Source organism: Micromys minutus, assembly GCF_963924665.1.
Source record: "Micromys minutus genome assembly, chromosome: 6".
NCBI classification, from domain to species: Eukaryota; Metazoa; Chordata; class Mammalia; order Rodentia; family Muridae; genus Micromys; species Micromys minutus.
In genome coordinates, this window is record NC_137975.1 from 50,185,040 (window position 1) to 50,202,374 (window position 17,335).

At 43.0% G+C, this 17,335-nt stretch overlaps 1 protein-coding gene across 1 annotated transcript; it reads left to right on the forward strand.

Annotated features, from left to right (window-relative positions):
• Positions 1 to 173: 173 nt before the first annotated feature.
• Positions 174 to 13,556, forward strand: CDNF (cerebral dopamine neurotrophic factor). Its single transcript, XM_080917868.1, has 4 exons — positions 174 to 358; positions 7,320 to 7,447; positions 8,871 to 9,012; positions 11,540 to 13,556. Exons 1-4 carry the CDS (start codon positions 244 to 246, stop codon positions 11,716 to 11,718), a joined length of 564 nt encoding a protein of 187 aa, XP_080773994.1. The 5' UTR covers positions 174 to 243; the 3' UTR covers positions 11,719 to 13,556.
• Positions 13,557 to 17,335: the final 3,779 nt, after the last annotated feature.

A 17,335-nucleotide genomic window follows, 5' to 3' on the forward strand; every position in this document is an offset into this window, starting at 1 on the left:
ATAGTTTTAGCTCATCACTCCGCGCTCCTTTGGAGCGCAGCGTGTATGCCGTTCTGCGCACGCGCAAGCCGGAAAGGCCCGGAAGAGGGTCATTAGCTCCGCCTTCTCCTGAGCGCTGTTCATCAGAGCCAATGAGAACGCTTGGTGGAATTGCGTCATTTGTTTCCTGCCTCCTACCGGCCTCGCGAAGCATCCTCCACTACAGTAAGAAAAGTGTGGGGAGTTCCGGGTCCCAGGCTCAGCATGCGATGCACCAGTCCAGCCGCCCTGGTGACCATTTGCGCCGGGCTTTGGATCTCTAACCATGTGCTGGCTCAGGGCCTGGAGGCCGGTGTGCGACCGAGGGCTGACTGTGAAGGTGAGCGGTGTGTGACCTGCTTGCATGGCGGCGACACCGCGCTCAGCCTGAGTTACCTAAGCAGCTTCTCCCGGCCCAGGCTGTAAATAAGGTTTCACCCAAGAAATATGCAATTTCCCCTCGCCTTTCCCAGCCTGAGCAAAAGCTTGACGTGGGCCCAGTGACACTAGAGGACACGTTCTGCTTTTGCTGTCAGTATTAAGGTGGCACAGGAAAAGGAATGAGCTAGCATTCGCATTAGATTTTGTGCAAATGGACTCGCTGCCAATTTGATTGATTTTGTTGCTTTTAACTGGGAAGACTTGCCTCTGCGCAAAAGACGTGTTTTGAGGTTCAAACTAATTGTTATTCCCAGAAGGTAAATAAAACATGGCAATGTGCTAGGGTGGCTAGAATTTAAGAAAGGCCACGGCTGATTAGGACTTTATAGACACTTTTCTTTACAAAGGAGCACATTAATTTCTTCAGACGAGAAAGATAAAATAGAGAGATGCCTTTTTTTTCCTTCTGTGGACTTGGCCATCAGAATACCTTCATTTCACCATTCCACCTGACTTTGAGGGTGTTATACTACTTAGGTTTTATAAGAAACAAAACAAAAAAACTGTTAAGAGTCAAGATGAAGAGTTTTGATAGTCCCTTTGGGACCACTGTAGCACTTACCTTCTTGTTTTTTTGAAATCGTTTAAATGTGTATCTTTAGATCTTGAGAGCAGATGCACTAAACAGGGGAAAGGAGACACACACGATTCTTGTGCACTGGGCAATTGAGCACGTGGTCTTATTATAAGTAAGTAGCCTTAGCTGGAGTCCAGCTTTCTATCAGCGATTATCAAACCCCTCTCTAGAATTTAAAATAGTTTAGATGTTATTTTAAATTTCTGTAGCTAAAGATACTGATTTTACAGTTATAATTTCAATTAAATATCTCATTTTGGGCAAGCAGATGGCTCAAGCAGCAGCTAAAGGTGATTTTTCCCCGGCCTGAAAAATCTCAGTTTGGCTCCCAGCCCTCACAGTTTAGTCTCTAGACCCCAGGTGATGGAAGGAGAAAAATGGCTCCTGCAGCTAGCTAGTCCTCTGATCTCCTCACACAACCATGATGTTCTGACTCACGAGTAAATCAATAAGTACATGTAATACTTTTTAAAGACCTCGTATTTCCCAACACATGCAGGCTTCATTTGTGAGGAATGAACTATACATTCAATGAGCCATCCATAGTTTTTTGCAGTTTTGATCTGAAAAGATTTCAGAAGAGACAGGGAGTCTGGATTGAGAAGCCTGTCACCTTTTCTAAATCTACTACAGCTTGTGACTCTTAGCTGGCATGTCTGGCGAATCCAGTAAAGTATTTCATTTGGTTAGAGGTAAAGAAGCTGTATTGCCACATCGGCAGGAATTATCATAGGTCAAGAGCTAGGTTCTTTATTGGGTTCTGTTACTGTTTGTTAGGCTTTTGATTTTATTTGTTTTATGTGTCTGGCACAAATGCCACAGTGTAAGTGAGGAGGTCAGAGAACACTCTCCTTACGAAATGTTGGTCCTGGGACTCAAACTTGGATCATCAGACTTGGCAGTCAGCTTCCTTGTCCACGGAATCACCTCATTGGCCCTTTCTAGCACTTTTATTAGTCACTTAATTCCCTATTAGTATATGAGATCCACATAGTGTATTATATATACCACAGTATGTATTATATCACATATAGTAAAGAAAGTATGCATATTAGGCTACATATAATACAGCGTGGTAAAACATACGATCACAGATCACTTTTGACCCATCAGTGTGTTCTGGTTTAAGGAGATTTTAAAATTGCCTTTCTATTCATTTTGCTTGTAAGTTTTATGCTTAGGTAATTTGAGGCTTTACTGCAAAACCAAATATTTCCAGATCTCTTAAAAGGATTTTACTATAGAACTTAAACTATTTTGAAATCATTATAGATTGATGTATGAAACTACTTCAATAAACAATAAAAGGGCTGGAGAGATGGCTCAGTGGTTAAGAACATTCACTGCTTTCCCAGAGGTCTTGAGTTCAATTCTCAGCAACCACATGGTGGCTCACAACCATCTGTAATGGGATCCGATAATGCCCTTTTCTGGTGTGTCTGAAGACAGTAACAGTGTTCTCACATATATAAAATAAATCTTAAACAAAAAAAAAAACTCACAAAGAAAACCCTGCACCATAAATAAAAACAATGTAACCATTTGACTCAACACTGAAACACACCACCAGGACCCTAAGTTACTAGCTCCAGTCATCTGTGCTGAGGTTAATCAGAGACTAATTAATCCATGGAAGCCCAAGGATTGGATTTGGGTTTCTCTGCGACTCCTCCCACTATTAGATTTTTTTTCTTTCCAATAATCCCTGTCTTAATGGCTTAGAAACTGCTGCTTCTCCTGTCTTTGCCTTTGTCATGGCAAACATTTTCAGAATTTCTTCACTTGCTTCTTTCTAATCCTCTAGCCACCACTGGCTTCAGTTTGTTTGTTCTTTTGTTCATTTATTCCTTCCTTTCATTCTTCCTTTTGATACAGGGACTCACTATGTTGCCTTAGGTGGCTTGTAACTCACTATGAAGCAAACTGGCTTCAAACTCTCAGAGATCTGCCTGCCTCTGCCTCCCAAGTGCAGGGATTAAAGATGTGCGCCATCAATGCCCACCCTAGCCATGGCTTAATTGTATGAATTTTCCCATGTCATGCCCTCTGTCCATATTTATTGTCAGTCTGCATACAGTGCAATAAAAATGAATCTGCCTGACCGTCCAGTAAATCCTACATCTCTGTATCCAACCTACCTTCTTGCCACAGTTCTAGACATATTTTAATCAGGTGATTATAAAATGACTAGCATTCTGAAAACTCACTGTAGTTAAAAAGTTGTTCTCGAATTGTTTATTCCTCAGGAACTTGTTTCTATGCTGTGAGGACAGTAGCTGGTTTGTTGTGTATTTCCCCTTTTCTTCTTTTTGTTGGCTGCTTGTCTATTGACTCTATCTTCTGATGGGTTCTCTACATTTCTTCTTCCCCAGGTCTATTCCCCTGTTACAAACTGCCACTGTTTTTCCTTTCTATTGTCCTGGTGTCCCTGGTGTTCCGTAGCTTGTCCTGTCACTGGGAGGGTTGTAAGGGTTCCCAGTTTCCTCCAGGTCATGTCTCCCCCCCCCCCAGTTTCTCAGAAGATTCAAAAATCACTTCACTACCCACCACACTGCTATGTCCTTTACAAAAGCCTTTCTAGATGATGTCTCTCATCCCATGGTTTTAAAACTCGATTATTGCACACAATAGGCAGATTAGTGATAAAGGATATGTATGTGCTGTGTTCTTGAGTTTTCCTCATTTGGGTAGAAGATACCATGTCATAATGACAGATATGTTTAGAAATCATATGAGGATATGTTGGGTAACAGATATGAGACCTTTGTAAGACTGGAGCTTTCTTATAGGAAGACAAGATGGGAGGTTGCTTAGAAACTGATGAATTCCTGTTCACTTACAGCATTGATCACAACAGCAGGTGTCTTCTTTGTAGACTTGATGTAGTTGATAATTAACTGAGTAAGAGATATATCAGAAGACAATTTTCACTCTATTGGTGCCTTGTAATGTCGGCTATCAGTTAGATGTTTTCCATCATTTGTCTCTGGGGAGAACACTGTTCCTTTATCTTGTTCTACATCACTGGCTGTTCCTAAGAGTCCTTTTTTGATTCTGTCTTACATTCTCAACCTCTAATATCGGCATTTCATGAAGGGGATCCTTAGATCTATACTTTCTCCATCTCCCTTTTCCCCCGTGGTTTCATCATCTGGATATTGCTTGAATATGATGAATTAAACATTTATGTACCATCCTGGACCACATTCCAATTCTCAGATTTATAACCATGTGCCTCACATCAACATTTCTGCCAATGATGGACCATGTATACAAAAATGGTTCTATGGGATTATAAAAGTTTTCTACTGCTCAATGATATTGAAACCCCTGTTTATAACCAGTCATTTGTGTTGGCTCTGGAATAAACAGACCCAGTGAACTGCCAATCATATGAACAACAACAATACAACATGTAGAATGCAGAATACTTACTGTCACAAGACTATGCCAGCTGTTTATTTACCTTAATAAAATCATTGCTTGGATTACTCTCACTTCAAAAGGAAAGTAAGTGTAAAACAGCCTCAGGCAGGGACTTTAGAAAATATTCCAGAAGAGAGGGACATCATGCCCCATGCTCTTAAACCTATCACATAGGAGGCAGAGGCAGGCTGATCTCTGTGGGTTTGAGGCCAGCCCATTCTACACAGGGAGACCCTGTCTCAAAGCAAAACTACACAAACAAACAACCAAAAGTCTCCCAGAAGAAAGTAGTTTTAGCATACAAGGCCAGTCCATTTGTGTTGTTGCCTTTGAAAGGGTTGTAGTGACACAAGATGAGGGTGGGGCAGTGGTAACAGTCATCTGGATGTGGGCTTAAGCTAATGCATGGTTTTGTGCCTTTTTTTGACAAACAAGTTTGAAAAGTAAATAGATTAGTAACTTAAAGAATAAAGGATTAAAGAAGGAAGGCGCTCTGCAGCCTGTTCATATATTTCGAGCTAAGTGTCACAACAGAACAGTCAAACAGGCTTTTAAAAATTAAACATCTTATATGGTGAAAAACTTAGAGTAAGCTATATGTTCGTTTATCATAGAAGAAATAAACTATCTTCTTTCCCCCCAAAATTCATGTAGTCTAAGTGTTCGGAGCCTCACTGTGAACTCTGCTCTTGGCCTTCATGTTGGTTCTCCCCCTTCTGGCCCTCCCCAGCTCAGCTTCTAGTTCTATGGTCTCCATTCATAGTAAGGGCCATATGCAGGCTCATTGTTTTATTTTAAAACACTCCTATTTAAAGATTTATCTTTTTTATGTGTGTGTCTCTGGTGTCTATGATGCATGTGTGCAGAACTTTCAGAGGCCAGAAGAGGGCGCCTGATCCCCTGAAACTGGAGTTTCGGGTGGTTAAGAGCCACCTGACAGGGTGCTGGGAACTGAACTTGGGTCCTCTGGAGGAGCAGCAAGCGCTCTTAACCACCGAGTCATTGTTCCAGCCCCAAGTATTAATCTTATTTTTTTTTTTTTACTGCAACTTTCTGTTTACAGACCTAAAGTTCAGTGAAACTTACCAGAAGCCCTCAGGATGGTAACGTGTTGTGTTCTACACACAGGCATGATCACTTTGTAGTTGCAGACTACATATGGCTCAGGATAGCTATGAATGTAGTTCAACACAAAATCAGGGGACATTGTAAGAGTTTGTATGACTGAGGTTTTTATTTCTTGTAACTCAGTTACATGGTTCTTAGCATAAACTTTATAGATGACAATGTAGTGTTGTAATGCAGATTGAACATACACACCAAGCTTATAGACTGGGAGCAATGAGCTCTACATTATGACCTAGATGTGTGTAGCAGGCAGTAGCATCTAAGTTTCTATAAGTAGCTCCTTTGATGTTCCCACAACAAAGTCACCTAGCAACACATCTCAGATAGCATCCCTGTTATTAAGAGATGCATAGCCGTACTAAGAGGTTTCCTTACCCTTCCTACTTGAATTATGCATTAACCATGATTCTTCCTAAAACAGGACCAATATAAAATGTATGTGTGTGTATGTGTGCATACTTGTGCGTTCGTGTTAGCCTTTACTATGAGATTACATCCTGTCATAAATTGAAAGATGGCCAACAATGTATCACTGAGAGATGAAAGGGAAAATATGCAAAAGAGATAATAAAGATAAAGAAAACTCTGACATATGTTCACTGGATTTCCAGAAGGTCAGGAGAAAGGATGTGTGCATTGGTGATATCACTTCTTGCTGTGACAAAATCCCTGACTAAAACAATGCAAAGAAAAGATTTATTTTTCCTCCCACTGTGGGGACAAACAGGCCAGGGGCCACCGAGGATCAAGTCTTTTTCCTACCAATTACCCAGTAAGTCAGGTGATGTTTCATTGGCTCAGTCTCTCTATTTGTAAAGAGAGGATAGCAATGTTTCTATGGCAGAGCTTCGTTGTAAAACTTGAATGAGTTAAAATTATATGAAATGCTTGCATCAGATCCAGCCCTGTGAGCCCCTGCCAGCTCCTGACAAATGTTAACATGGTGGTTGCTCACGATTGTGCCTATTCTGAGACCTGTCACACAGTTCAATTGGGACCGAGTATGGTTCTTCAAGTTAGGATTTAATTATTGATATACATAAAGTATGGTTTTAAACAAATGACAGATTAGGTTTTCACCAAGCCCAGACTCATGGTGGTAGAACATAATACTTGTGCATGACAGAGAGCTTCGTATTATCGTTACTCATATTTTCTTTATGCCTTGAAGCAAAGGTATCCCAAAGTCCATATCCCGTACAAAAACTATCTTATCTTTTAGGGTCTGCTGGTGTTAATACACAGGTTTTTATTTTAGGTAAAACTTAGTTCTAAAGGCTGACTGGTGGGTTCTGTAAGCTCATATTAAATGTCTACTGTATTGATGGTTTTAGGAACAGAACCCCAAGTAATGCATAGGGTTTGAATTCATGGTAGTCATGCATTGAATCATACTTGTAGATTTAAGTCTTTTTGTTCTGATTTTATGCATATAAGTGTTTGCCTGAGTGTATGTCTTTGTACCACATGTGTTCCTGGTGCCAATGGAGGCCAAAAGAGGGCATCAGATCCTTAGAGCTGAAGTTACATATGTTTTGTAAACTGTTGGTGTGGGGAACTGAACCCGGGTCTTCTGTAAGAACAATACACGCTCTTAATATGCTCTTAATTGCCGAGCCACCTCTCCTCAATCATATTTCTATATTTTTTTCACCCGGTGGGTGAGTTACGGGCATACATGTGATAGAGACAGAATTGTGTAACAGACCTAAGTCTCTCTTCCTTCTAGTATGCAAAGAATTCTTAAACCGGTTCTACAACTCCTTGCTCGCCAGAGGAGCAGACTTTTCTGTGGACACCATAGAGGAAGAGCTGGTCAGCTTTTGCTTGGATGCCAAAGGAAAAGAAAACCGCCTGGTATGATAAATTTCATTTTTCCTTTTTTCATTGTGCTTCAAGAAAACTACCAATAGCTTCCCTTTCCACTTGGAGTTTTTCTTCCTTCCAAGCCTGCTTCGAACATGCCCGTTGTGGACTGCAAGCAGAAATCAGTTCTCGAAAGGTCCTATGTGTTAAGTCTCAAACCCTGAGACGCCTCTCTAACAAATCAAAGCAGACCAGGCTTCAGGGCCTCCCAGCATTCCTCAGTCCTAACCTGTCATAGGGTCTTCCTGGCTGGTCCAGCTCAGGGTCTGCTTTGCCCTTCCTCCAGATGTCCTTCCTTACATAACCCAGCTGGTTTTGGTTACCCTCTTTTGGGCATCCTGGCTGTTCCCCTCTCTCCCCTCTCTGCCCAACCCCCCATCACCTGGCTCAGAGTCACATCCACTCTGGACTCTCCCAGATGTTCCTGCCTCTGGCTATGTTCTCCTTTTTATCTACAATAAACCTTCTCCTCCACCACACCTTGGGGCAGTCAGGTCCTTCCTGTTTTCTTTCTTTCTTTATTTTTTTTTTTTTATTCACTGTGGATTCTTATTGCCAGTTGTCCAGTTTTCCTTTCTAAGTAAACCACACGCAAGCAATTTCACATTTTACGTGGAACTGTAAGGCTGATGAGGATTTACTATTATAGAGTGGGTAGGCTTTGCATCTGTTACCAAGACCTTACTTACCCATAAGTCATCTCTCACTGTAATTTACATGTAATGATTGAGGCTTTTATTTTTCTAAGATTGTGTTTTCTGAATTTAATGTATGTCAGATTTATTCCAATATTTTTATATTAATGAAGACAATTTCAAATCAAATCCTTTTCTTGTTCCATCTTGGTATTGAACCCATAACCTTGTTCATGCTGAGCATGTGTTCTCCCACTGAGCTGTACCTCAGGGACCAGTCTGGTTCTTTTTCTTTTTGCCTAAAGTGGTCATCTTAATGTGCACCCCTGGAGTCTGTCTGGCCGAGACACCAGAAGACCAATGACTCCAGCCTTGTCATCAGGCTAATTAGATGCACCGGATAACCCCATGATGGTGAGAGACAGGTGCATCTAATTAGCCTGATGACAAGGTTGGAGTCACTGGTTGTTTGGTGCCTCAGCCAGATGGGGTTAAACTTTAATAGCTGGTCTATGAGAACAAGGGTAACCTCTTCTTTCTTTATACTATTTTGTTTGCTTTTATTCATTGTCAGGAACAATGTCTTTGTAACCACATCCCACTTACCTATTTTGTTTGCATGTTGTGCAGAGAAAGGTCAGAGGACAACTTGCAGGGGTCCATTCTCTCCCTCTTCCGTGTGGGTGTCAGGGGTCACACTGAAGTTGGTCTTGGTGGCAGGCAACCATGCCGCCGGAATTGTTTCGCCAGCCCCGTATTTCCTACCATTCTCTTTTCAGTGCTATTATCTAGGAGCCACAACAGATGCAGCCACCAAGATCCTAGGTGAAGTCACTCGTCCCATGAGTGCACACATGCCCATAGTGAAGATTTGTGAGAAGCTGAAGAAGATGGACAGCCAGATTTGTGAGCTGAAATATGGTACGGGAGACCCAACTGTCTTCCCCAATGTGTTTCAAGTGTTATCACGCTGTGAAACCCTGGGCCATGTTATCAAAGACAGCATGAGAGGGAAGGGACTCTCCATTCACTGACCAGTTGCTGGGCTCTGGTGTTTTCCTGTCAGCTGAAGGAAGGGAAGTGAATAAACTAGTAAGAACCTAATAGTAAATACTGGATAATAATAGATAATCAGCATTAAGTTGGAACTCCCAGCCTAAAGTTTAAGTTCCTAATTTACTAAGGTGATGTCAACCGTGTCTGGAAGTTTTCTGAAAATGAATCTTGCAGCTCCTCTCAGTGAACTATGAAGACGTGATTTTCCTCTGCCCAATGGCAGCAGGACTTTGAAGTCACTGCGTGACTGTGTTTCCCTCCTAGGTGACTTTACCCTTCTGTCAGCTGTCTCTTTTAGGAGCTGGGCCTTTTCCATTAAATCAGGCTTTGCCTGGTGACATAGCTTATCAGAGATGCCTAAAATAACCAGCAAGGAAAGGAAGTTGATGTCCTATTTATCCTTGGCCTTATAAATTTCACATGGTTAAATCTATTCTTATACTGAAGGGTTGTATCTGGGCCAGCCTCTTACGTAGGTGAAGCCAGTGTGATTAAAGGCTGGGAAAATTTTCCCTCAGCTATCCTTCATGTCTGAAATTCCTCTAAGATCGACTCTTTCTTTCTGCATAAGTTGTTTTTTGTCACACACACACACACACACACACACACACACACAAACACACACACACACACACACACACACATGCACGCTCGAGTGCACACATGCACACACTGTATTATTGTAAATGACCTAAGGAATCATTTTTGGCTCATTTCACACCACAGCCTTGCAACAAGTGCGTCTGCACAGCAGACGTAAATCAGACTTAAGGTTGAAAGGTCCCAATTACAACTTAGTCCTTAGTTTTCCCAGCATAGGCCCTGACTTCCAGGGTAGTGATTGTTATAAGTGTCCCTCTTTATAGGCTTCAAAGGAGCAGAGCAGAGTTAGGAATCCCTGAGTCCGTACAAACCATGAGCACAGAGGGGCGACTGTGTGCTGAGTCCTTCCTCCAACACATTCAGTTTTGAAGACTTGTACATGCAGTGGTTACACCTCACATGGCTCCTTAAATACTAGAAAAAGTACAGGATATTATAGAGGAAATTAATATTTATTTGTACATAGGAACACTGGTCACCAGAGAAGCTTTGGAAGCCATAAACTAATTTTTATTTTCGTATTGACCTCTTTCTTGTACTTTCTAAAGAGTTCTGTGCCATTCCTCCTTACAAATTTAGTGCCACATGCTGTATGTTTTTCCTAGAAAAATACCAAAGAAGCTGCTGTCATTTACTTGAAGTTATTTTCTTACTTCAGCCACTTCTCTTGAATATATCGATAGTTATGAATTCTTCCCAGCTTATGGTCAGACTCCCTGAAGCTGGAGTTCTGTGTGGTTATGAAGTGCCCGAGGTGGGTGCTCACTCTAATTCAGTCCCTCTGTGAGAACAGTCCATGCTCTTAACCACAGAGCCAGTTCCTCAGCTCCAATTTCTTCACCTTATTATGGAGTCTCTAGGATGTGCATATACATTGTTGAAGACATATTTTCTCTTAAAACTCAACTATAATCTACTTGTTAGTTGTGACCTATGGCTTTCAGTTAGCCACAATGAAGGCCATGCCAAACACACTGACCTTTGGACAAGTGTTTAAGTTTATTTCAGGAATACAGCTTTGAGAACTCTGCAAAGCTTCCAGCCCCTTGTTTTAAAGCCTGAGTAGCCAGCCCTTTAGAGGCAAATTGTCCTAGTAGCTTTATACAGTTGAGGGTAACAAAATCCTCAGGTGTTCAAGTTCCTAATATAAAACACCAAGAAATTTGTATAGACTCCCCACACATCCTCTTCTGGACTGTAAATCATCTCCAGATTACTATCATTATATCAAACACTGTAAATGTTATGTAAATAGTTTTTCATTACATAGTGTGTGTGTGTGTGTGTGTGTGTACATGCACAGGATTGCAGGCATTTGTATGTGAGTTCATTTGTGCCACAGCACACAATGTGAAGGTCAGGGAACAATGTGTGGGAGTCAGCTCCCTTGTTCCAGTGTGTGGAACCACTGGGGATTGGACTTAAGTCCTTGGGCCTGGTTGGTAGCAAGTGCCTTCGCCCACTGATCTAACTGCCAGCCAGCAAATAGTCCTTATACTGTGTTGTTTAGGAGGTTATGACAAAAAGAAAAAAGAAAAACCTCTGTGTATGCTGAACACAGACTCAGTATTTCCACCCCTGAATATCACTGGTCTGTGGTCAGTGGCATTCAAGGACGTAGAACCCAAGGGACAGGCAAACTGGTGCTGTTGCATTCTCATTGGGCATGTCCCAGTCCCTGTGGGAAGGGGACTTGTCTCACCCAGAAGGGGATGGAGTCAGCCCTCCTAAGAGTTTTATGAGAGTTTTGTTCTGTCGTTCAGTGGTGTGTTCCCTTTTTGGCATTTAGAGAAGAAAGTGGACTTGTCATCGGTGGACCTGTGGAAGATGAGAGTCGCGGAGCTGAAGCAGATCCTTCACAGCTGGGGAGAAGAGTGCAGGGCCTGTGCGGAGAAAAATGACTACGTGAACCTCATTAAAGAACTGGCCCCCAAATATGTACAGACACACCCCCAAACAGAGCTCTGATCTCGCTGGCAGTCAGAGAGCATGGCGGTAGTTAGAGAAAACTAAGACGAGGTTGTGCTGGTTAAGGCTAACCAGGGGCTGGACTGCCAGTGGCTGTCGGTCTTGCTGTTGTGAGCTGTGCTGTTTAGGCTCATGATCAATGTGTGCTTCCTGCTGGCCGCCCACATTTGCAGAGTACGGAGACCTCAAAGTGCCTTTGTCATCCTTCTTCGGAGGATGCAGTGGCTCTCTTTGCATCACGGTGACAATCATGTCCAGCAGAAACGAGTCTGGGGAGGGAAGATTCACTTTGGCTCAGGGTTTCATCCCATCATGGCAGGGTAGCTAAGGGCAGAGCAGCTCAGAGCAGGGAAACAGGAGCTTGTCACAGAGGCTGTTGCCATTACAGCAGACACAAGAAGAGAGTGATGCCCATATAAGGGACAGCCCTACTCATCCACATCTGCCAGGCTGATGCCCACCTCACAGCCTCCCCAAATTACCACTAGCTGGGGGGCACACCTTCAAAACAAACCGATGCCACGTGTGGTAGTGAATGCCTTTAATCCCAGCACTCTGTCTGGAGGTAGATATCTGTGAATCTGTCTACAAAGTGAGTCTAGGCCCACCATGGTCACACATAAAGAAACACAGTCTTGAAAAGCAAACAAACACCAAAACCCCAAACAAACAAACAAACAAAAAAACCCAACCACCCACCCACCCAACCAACTAACCAACCAACCAAACTAACAAAAAAAAAAAAAAAAAAAAAAAAAAAACCAACTCCCAAACAGCCAACCAACCAAACCAAACCAACCACCAACCAACCAACCAACCATCCAACCAACCAACCAACCGAACAAAATAAGAACCACCCAACACAATTCGAAGGTTGGTGTTTCATTTTTTTTTAAAATAGATTTTTCAAAAACTGCAAATCACTCTAAATTTTCCTCTCTCTGGCACAGCAAAGAGGGAAGCTTTCATTACTTTACAGACTCTTGAGACAAAATGCCTGAGAAAATGAAGGAAGAGGCTCATTTGGCTCATGGGTAGAGAGATTCCAGTTCATCATGGTAGCGGAAGTGTGAGGCCACTGGTCACAGGCGTCCACCTTGTGGAAGCAGAGATGAAAGCAGGTGCTCTGCTAGCTGCTGTCAGTCTAGGACCCCAGCACAGGGATGCCGCTGCCCACAGTCAGGGTGGGGTCTTCCTTCCACAGTTAATCCTCTTGCAATGCCCTCACACACATGCCCAGAAGTGTGTGTCTCTTAGGCCATTCTAAATCCCACTAAGTTAAGAATGGCAATTAGCCATTGCACAGTGCTACTGGGAGTTCCCATTTCACCCGTAAAGAAAGTGCATTGGAAAAATACAAATCAACCATCCACAAAAAGTCTATGGTTGGGCTAATTGTAACCGTCTTGTATTTCAGAGTGACCCAAGCTCAGAATCTTCTTCCTTCTTCAGTGTCCTGGGTCAGGCAAGACAAAAGCACACACCTGTGCAGGTACTTGTGGTTTCTGATGCTAGCCTATCGGCTTTAAGAAGCAAGCGATGTTTCCGCTCCATTTTCTGTCTGTAGATGAATAAGAAGCACATGGTTAAAGTGTTTGCCTTTGTGTCATAAGTCCAAGTGTGGCTGCTCCAGAAAGCACTCTCTTGAAAGTTTCTGGGGTGACAGGACTGTCCCTTTTCAAGAGGTGAGAGATGTGGTCATCATATTGATACAGAAGTACAATTAAGATGTGCACACTCTTTGTGCATCAGTTTTATTTCATGAAAAGTTGTAGGAGTTATTTGGAAATGACCCAAGATTAATTGATTAAAGGCAACCGTTCGTTTGAATAATCAAATGTACTCACCGGCGATCTTTTTTGTAGAGAAGAATTTATTCAGATAATAAATCTACATCGATAGAATAAGGCTTACTTTTAAATGATGCAAGGGAATGCGTTTTCAGCTAAGCAGTGGGGTAAATTGAATTTGTTAGAGAAGCAGTGGTTCCCGAGAAGATACGGAGGTTGTGCAAATGGAAAATAAGAGTTAAAGTCCTAGTGTCATGAACGGCCCACGGTGGTTATTGTTTCTGGAATTTAGAGTTTTCTCACCCCGTGGGCATAGTCTCCTTCATTCTGAGTTGTAGTTAAGAAACGCCAAAATTGGACTGGAGAGATGGCTCAGTGGTTAGGAGCACTGGCTCTTCTGGGTGACTCAGGTTCAATTTCCAGCTCACAACCATCTGTAACACCATTTCCAGGGGACTCCAGCAGCTGATGTTCACAGGATCCAGCACACAAGTGGTAGACATCCACACAAAATACCAAAGTTAAAAAAAAAAAAACTTTTATAAAAACACTACATTTTTAGTGTTAGGGTTTGTATTGCTGTGAGTAGACACCACATCTACAGCAACTCTCATGAAGTAAAGCATTGAATCGGGGCTGGCTTCCAGGCCCAGAGGTTTAGTCTATTATCCCCATGGTGTGGAGCGTGCAGGCAGACATGGTGCTGGAGAGTTAGCCGAGAGTTCTACATCCAGAGCCACAGGCAGCAGGCAGAGGAGACACTGGGCTTGGTGTGGGATTTTAAAACCTTGAAGCCCATCCACAGTGACACAGTTCCTCCAACAGGGCCATACCTACCCCAACACTGCCACATCTCCAAATCCTTCTCCAAAAGTGTCATCGCCTGGTGACTAGGCATTCAAGTATATAAGCTTAGGAGGCCATTTTAAAAAAATATTTATTTTTATTTATTTTAGGTATATGAGTACATTGTTGCTGTCTTCAGACACACCAGAAGAGGGTCCCATTACAGACGGTTGTGAGCCACCATGTGGTTGCTGGGAATTGAACTCAGGACCTCTGGAAGAGCAGCCAGTGCTCTAACCACTGAGCCATCTCTCCAGCCTTAGGAGGTCACTCTTATTTACATCCCTACGAACTGTTTCTATTTTGTACTTTGGACTTATCATGAAGCTTGCTATTTGGAAATAATCTTAGCTCTCTGATTTCAAAATTAGGTCAGAATTCTGTGTCATTTCCCCTCCAGGAATCTAGGTAATGGGAACAGTTCTTAGTAGGTCATTCAAATCACTGATGTCATCTCCTCCCCTTCCTCCCTTCCTCCCCTCCTCTTCTCCCTCCCCCTTCCTCCCCCTCGTCCTCCTTCTCAGTGCTGGCCATAGTCTGTTTTTCTCAAAGACATGTTTTATGAACGCTTCCCAAACTGCTGAAGTTGCTTCTATTGAGCAGTAGGAACACTTACTACACTGGATGTTCTTATTCTGTGAGTCTGGGGCAGGGTCTCATTATCCCCTCTCTCTCTCTCTCTCTCTCTCTCTCTCTCTCTCTCTCTGCGCTACATACACACACATGCATGCTCATGCATGCAGCAGCTGGAGGATACCAAGAGTCCTGTGCTGTAACTCTCCACCTTATCCCCTGAGCCTTTCTGGGAACTCCCTTTCTAAGCAAGGTGACAATGACTCTGGGTAATAGATGAATTCACCCCCATCTAGACCCAAGATGAAAAAGCACATAGAGTCAACACACAGCCCCACAGCACAGCAGCAGCACCCTGTAACCCTTCCACAGGTCACTAGAAGAATTCAAGTCAAGCTTTGCTGTCCAGTGATATCTACACAGGGACTTACGATTATCAGAACATTGTGGAATAGACTAGGATAATGATTGTGAGTGACAGATGGCGTTTTTATGGTAACTCTGGCCTAGGTGAGTCTCGCTTGTTAAATAGCATCTTGGGCACTCCTGTGTAAAAACTCCCACTTCCTATTTCCCACAGGCTTCTAGAAGTTGAAAAGTATTTGAGGCCACCAGAAAACCAGGGATTAGGGTATCTGGTTAGGTTACTTATTTTCATAGCGCTCTGAGAAACTAAGCATTGGACAGCTTCAGAGGAAATACATTGGCCAAGTTACTTTCTCTCCTACAGCTTCATCAGGTATGGTTTTTTGTATGGGTCATGAAAGCCAAGAAGGGAGCAGCCACTCCCCCTTCTCGCAGCCCCACCCTCATAATGTCACCCTCATTCCAAGCCAGTCACCCTTGGGTACCTACCCTCAGATAGTCTTTCAGGCTTCACTGTGTACAACCAGCTGCAGAAAATGCTGTTCACTGGGTCCCTACTCATTTTCCTCTTGCATTTTTAAAAGCTCATTTTGGAAAGAACAGATCAAATGTTAGCTTCTTAGTCACGGGGCAGCTATAAATACATTGCAAGGTCTCTTGAGCCGTGCAATTTCTACCAGAACATAACCCCCTCTCCCTGCTGGTTATCATCTCAGAATTCCTGTGTAGATCTGGGGAATTCAAATGCCCTCCCCCACCTCAGTTGGCAAAATTTGTATTTACATCTCTCAAGTCTTTGTGTGTGTGTGTGTGTGTGTGTGTGTGTGTGTGTGTGTGTGTGTGTGTGTGAAGTATATGGTGCAAATGCATGTGTGTTTGGATGTGTACACCCATGTGCACGTGGAGGCCATAAGACAATCTCAGGTGTCCTGGTTTGTCATTCATCACTGTGTTCCCTTGTGACAGTGTCTCTCACTGAACCTGGAGATAGGCTGGCAGTCAGCAAGCTCCAGACATTCTCCCTCCCTCCTCCCTCCCCCGTTTTCTCCCTCACAGTGCTGTAGTTGCAGGCACTCACGGTCTGCCTTTAATGTGGTTGCCAGAGATTTGAATTCAGGTCCTCGAGCTAGCTCAGAAGGTATGTTTACCCAGGAAGCCATTTCCCTAGCTCTGGAGCCATGACCCCAGTCCCTCCAGTATCCTCTGATCTTAATGGGGGGTTCTTTTTATTTTCTCCTTCACAGGTTATAGCTACCTTATCCCCACATCCCCAGAAAGTTCCCAGTGCCACTGTACCTCGACTTTGTACAGGAAGCACTCCAAGTCTGGCTCAGGCTCAGACAGCTGGCTTTCTGATGGTTAGTGGCCCCTACGCTTTTCTTTCTGTGAGGGAAACCATGCAGTGATCACAGCCTCCAGAATATCTGAAGATGCCAAGGAAAACAAGAAGTTGAGAGGAAAGGTGAATTAAATTTTAAAGTTTAGGTTTGCATACGACTGGTTGCACTGGCTGAGGAGAAACGTTAACCAACTTTCCTGGCCCTTGGTGTTGTATTTTAAGAATGCATTTAATAGTTATGTACAATCTGGGGTTATTATGAAGATTAGATGAAAGATATAAGCAAAATAAATAATTGAGTACATAGCATCAGACAGATATCTCAGTAGATATTATTTGAATCTGAATGGTACCCTCTTCTCTGCCTCCCTCCTACCCTTCCTCCCTTCTCTTCGTCCTTGTGATGTTAATATGTAATTCAGGCTAGGTTTGGACTCATCATCCTCCTGCCTCAGCCTCCCACGTGCTAAGATTACAAGTGTGCACCACCACAGCTAACTCTGCATGGCACGTTTCTTTAGGAGTTTTTGCTTGTTCTTAGAGAATGCGATATGAAAATATGGTGAGTTCCAGCCCATTTATTTTATAGATGAGAAAGATGGGCAGAGAGATGTTCAGAGATTTGCCAGCAAATGTCCAGCAATGAATTCAGTACAGCTGATGCTTAAGCTGGACATAAAGTTTACATCAAGAAACTCGAGGT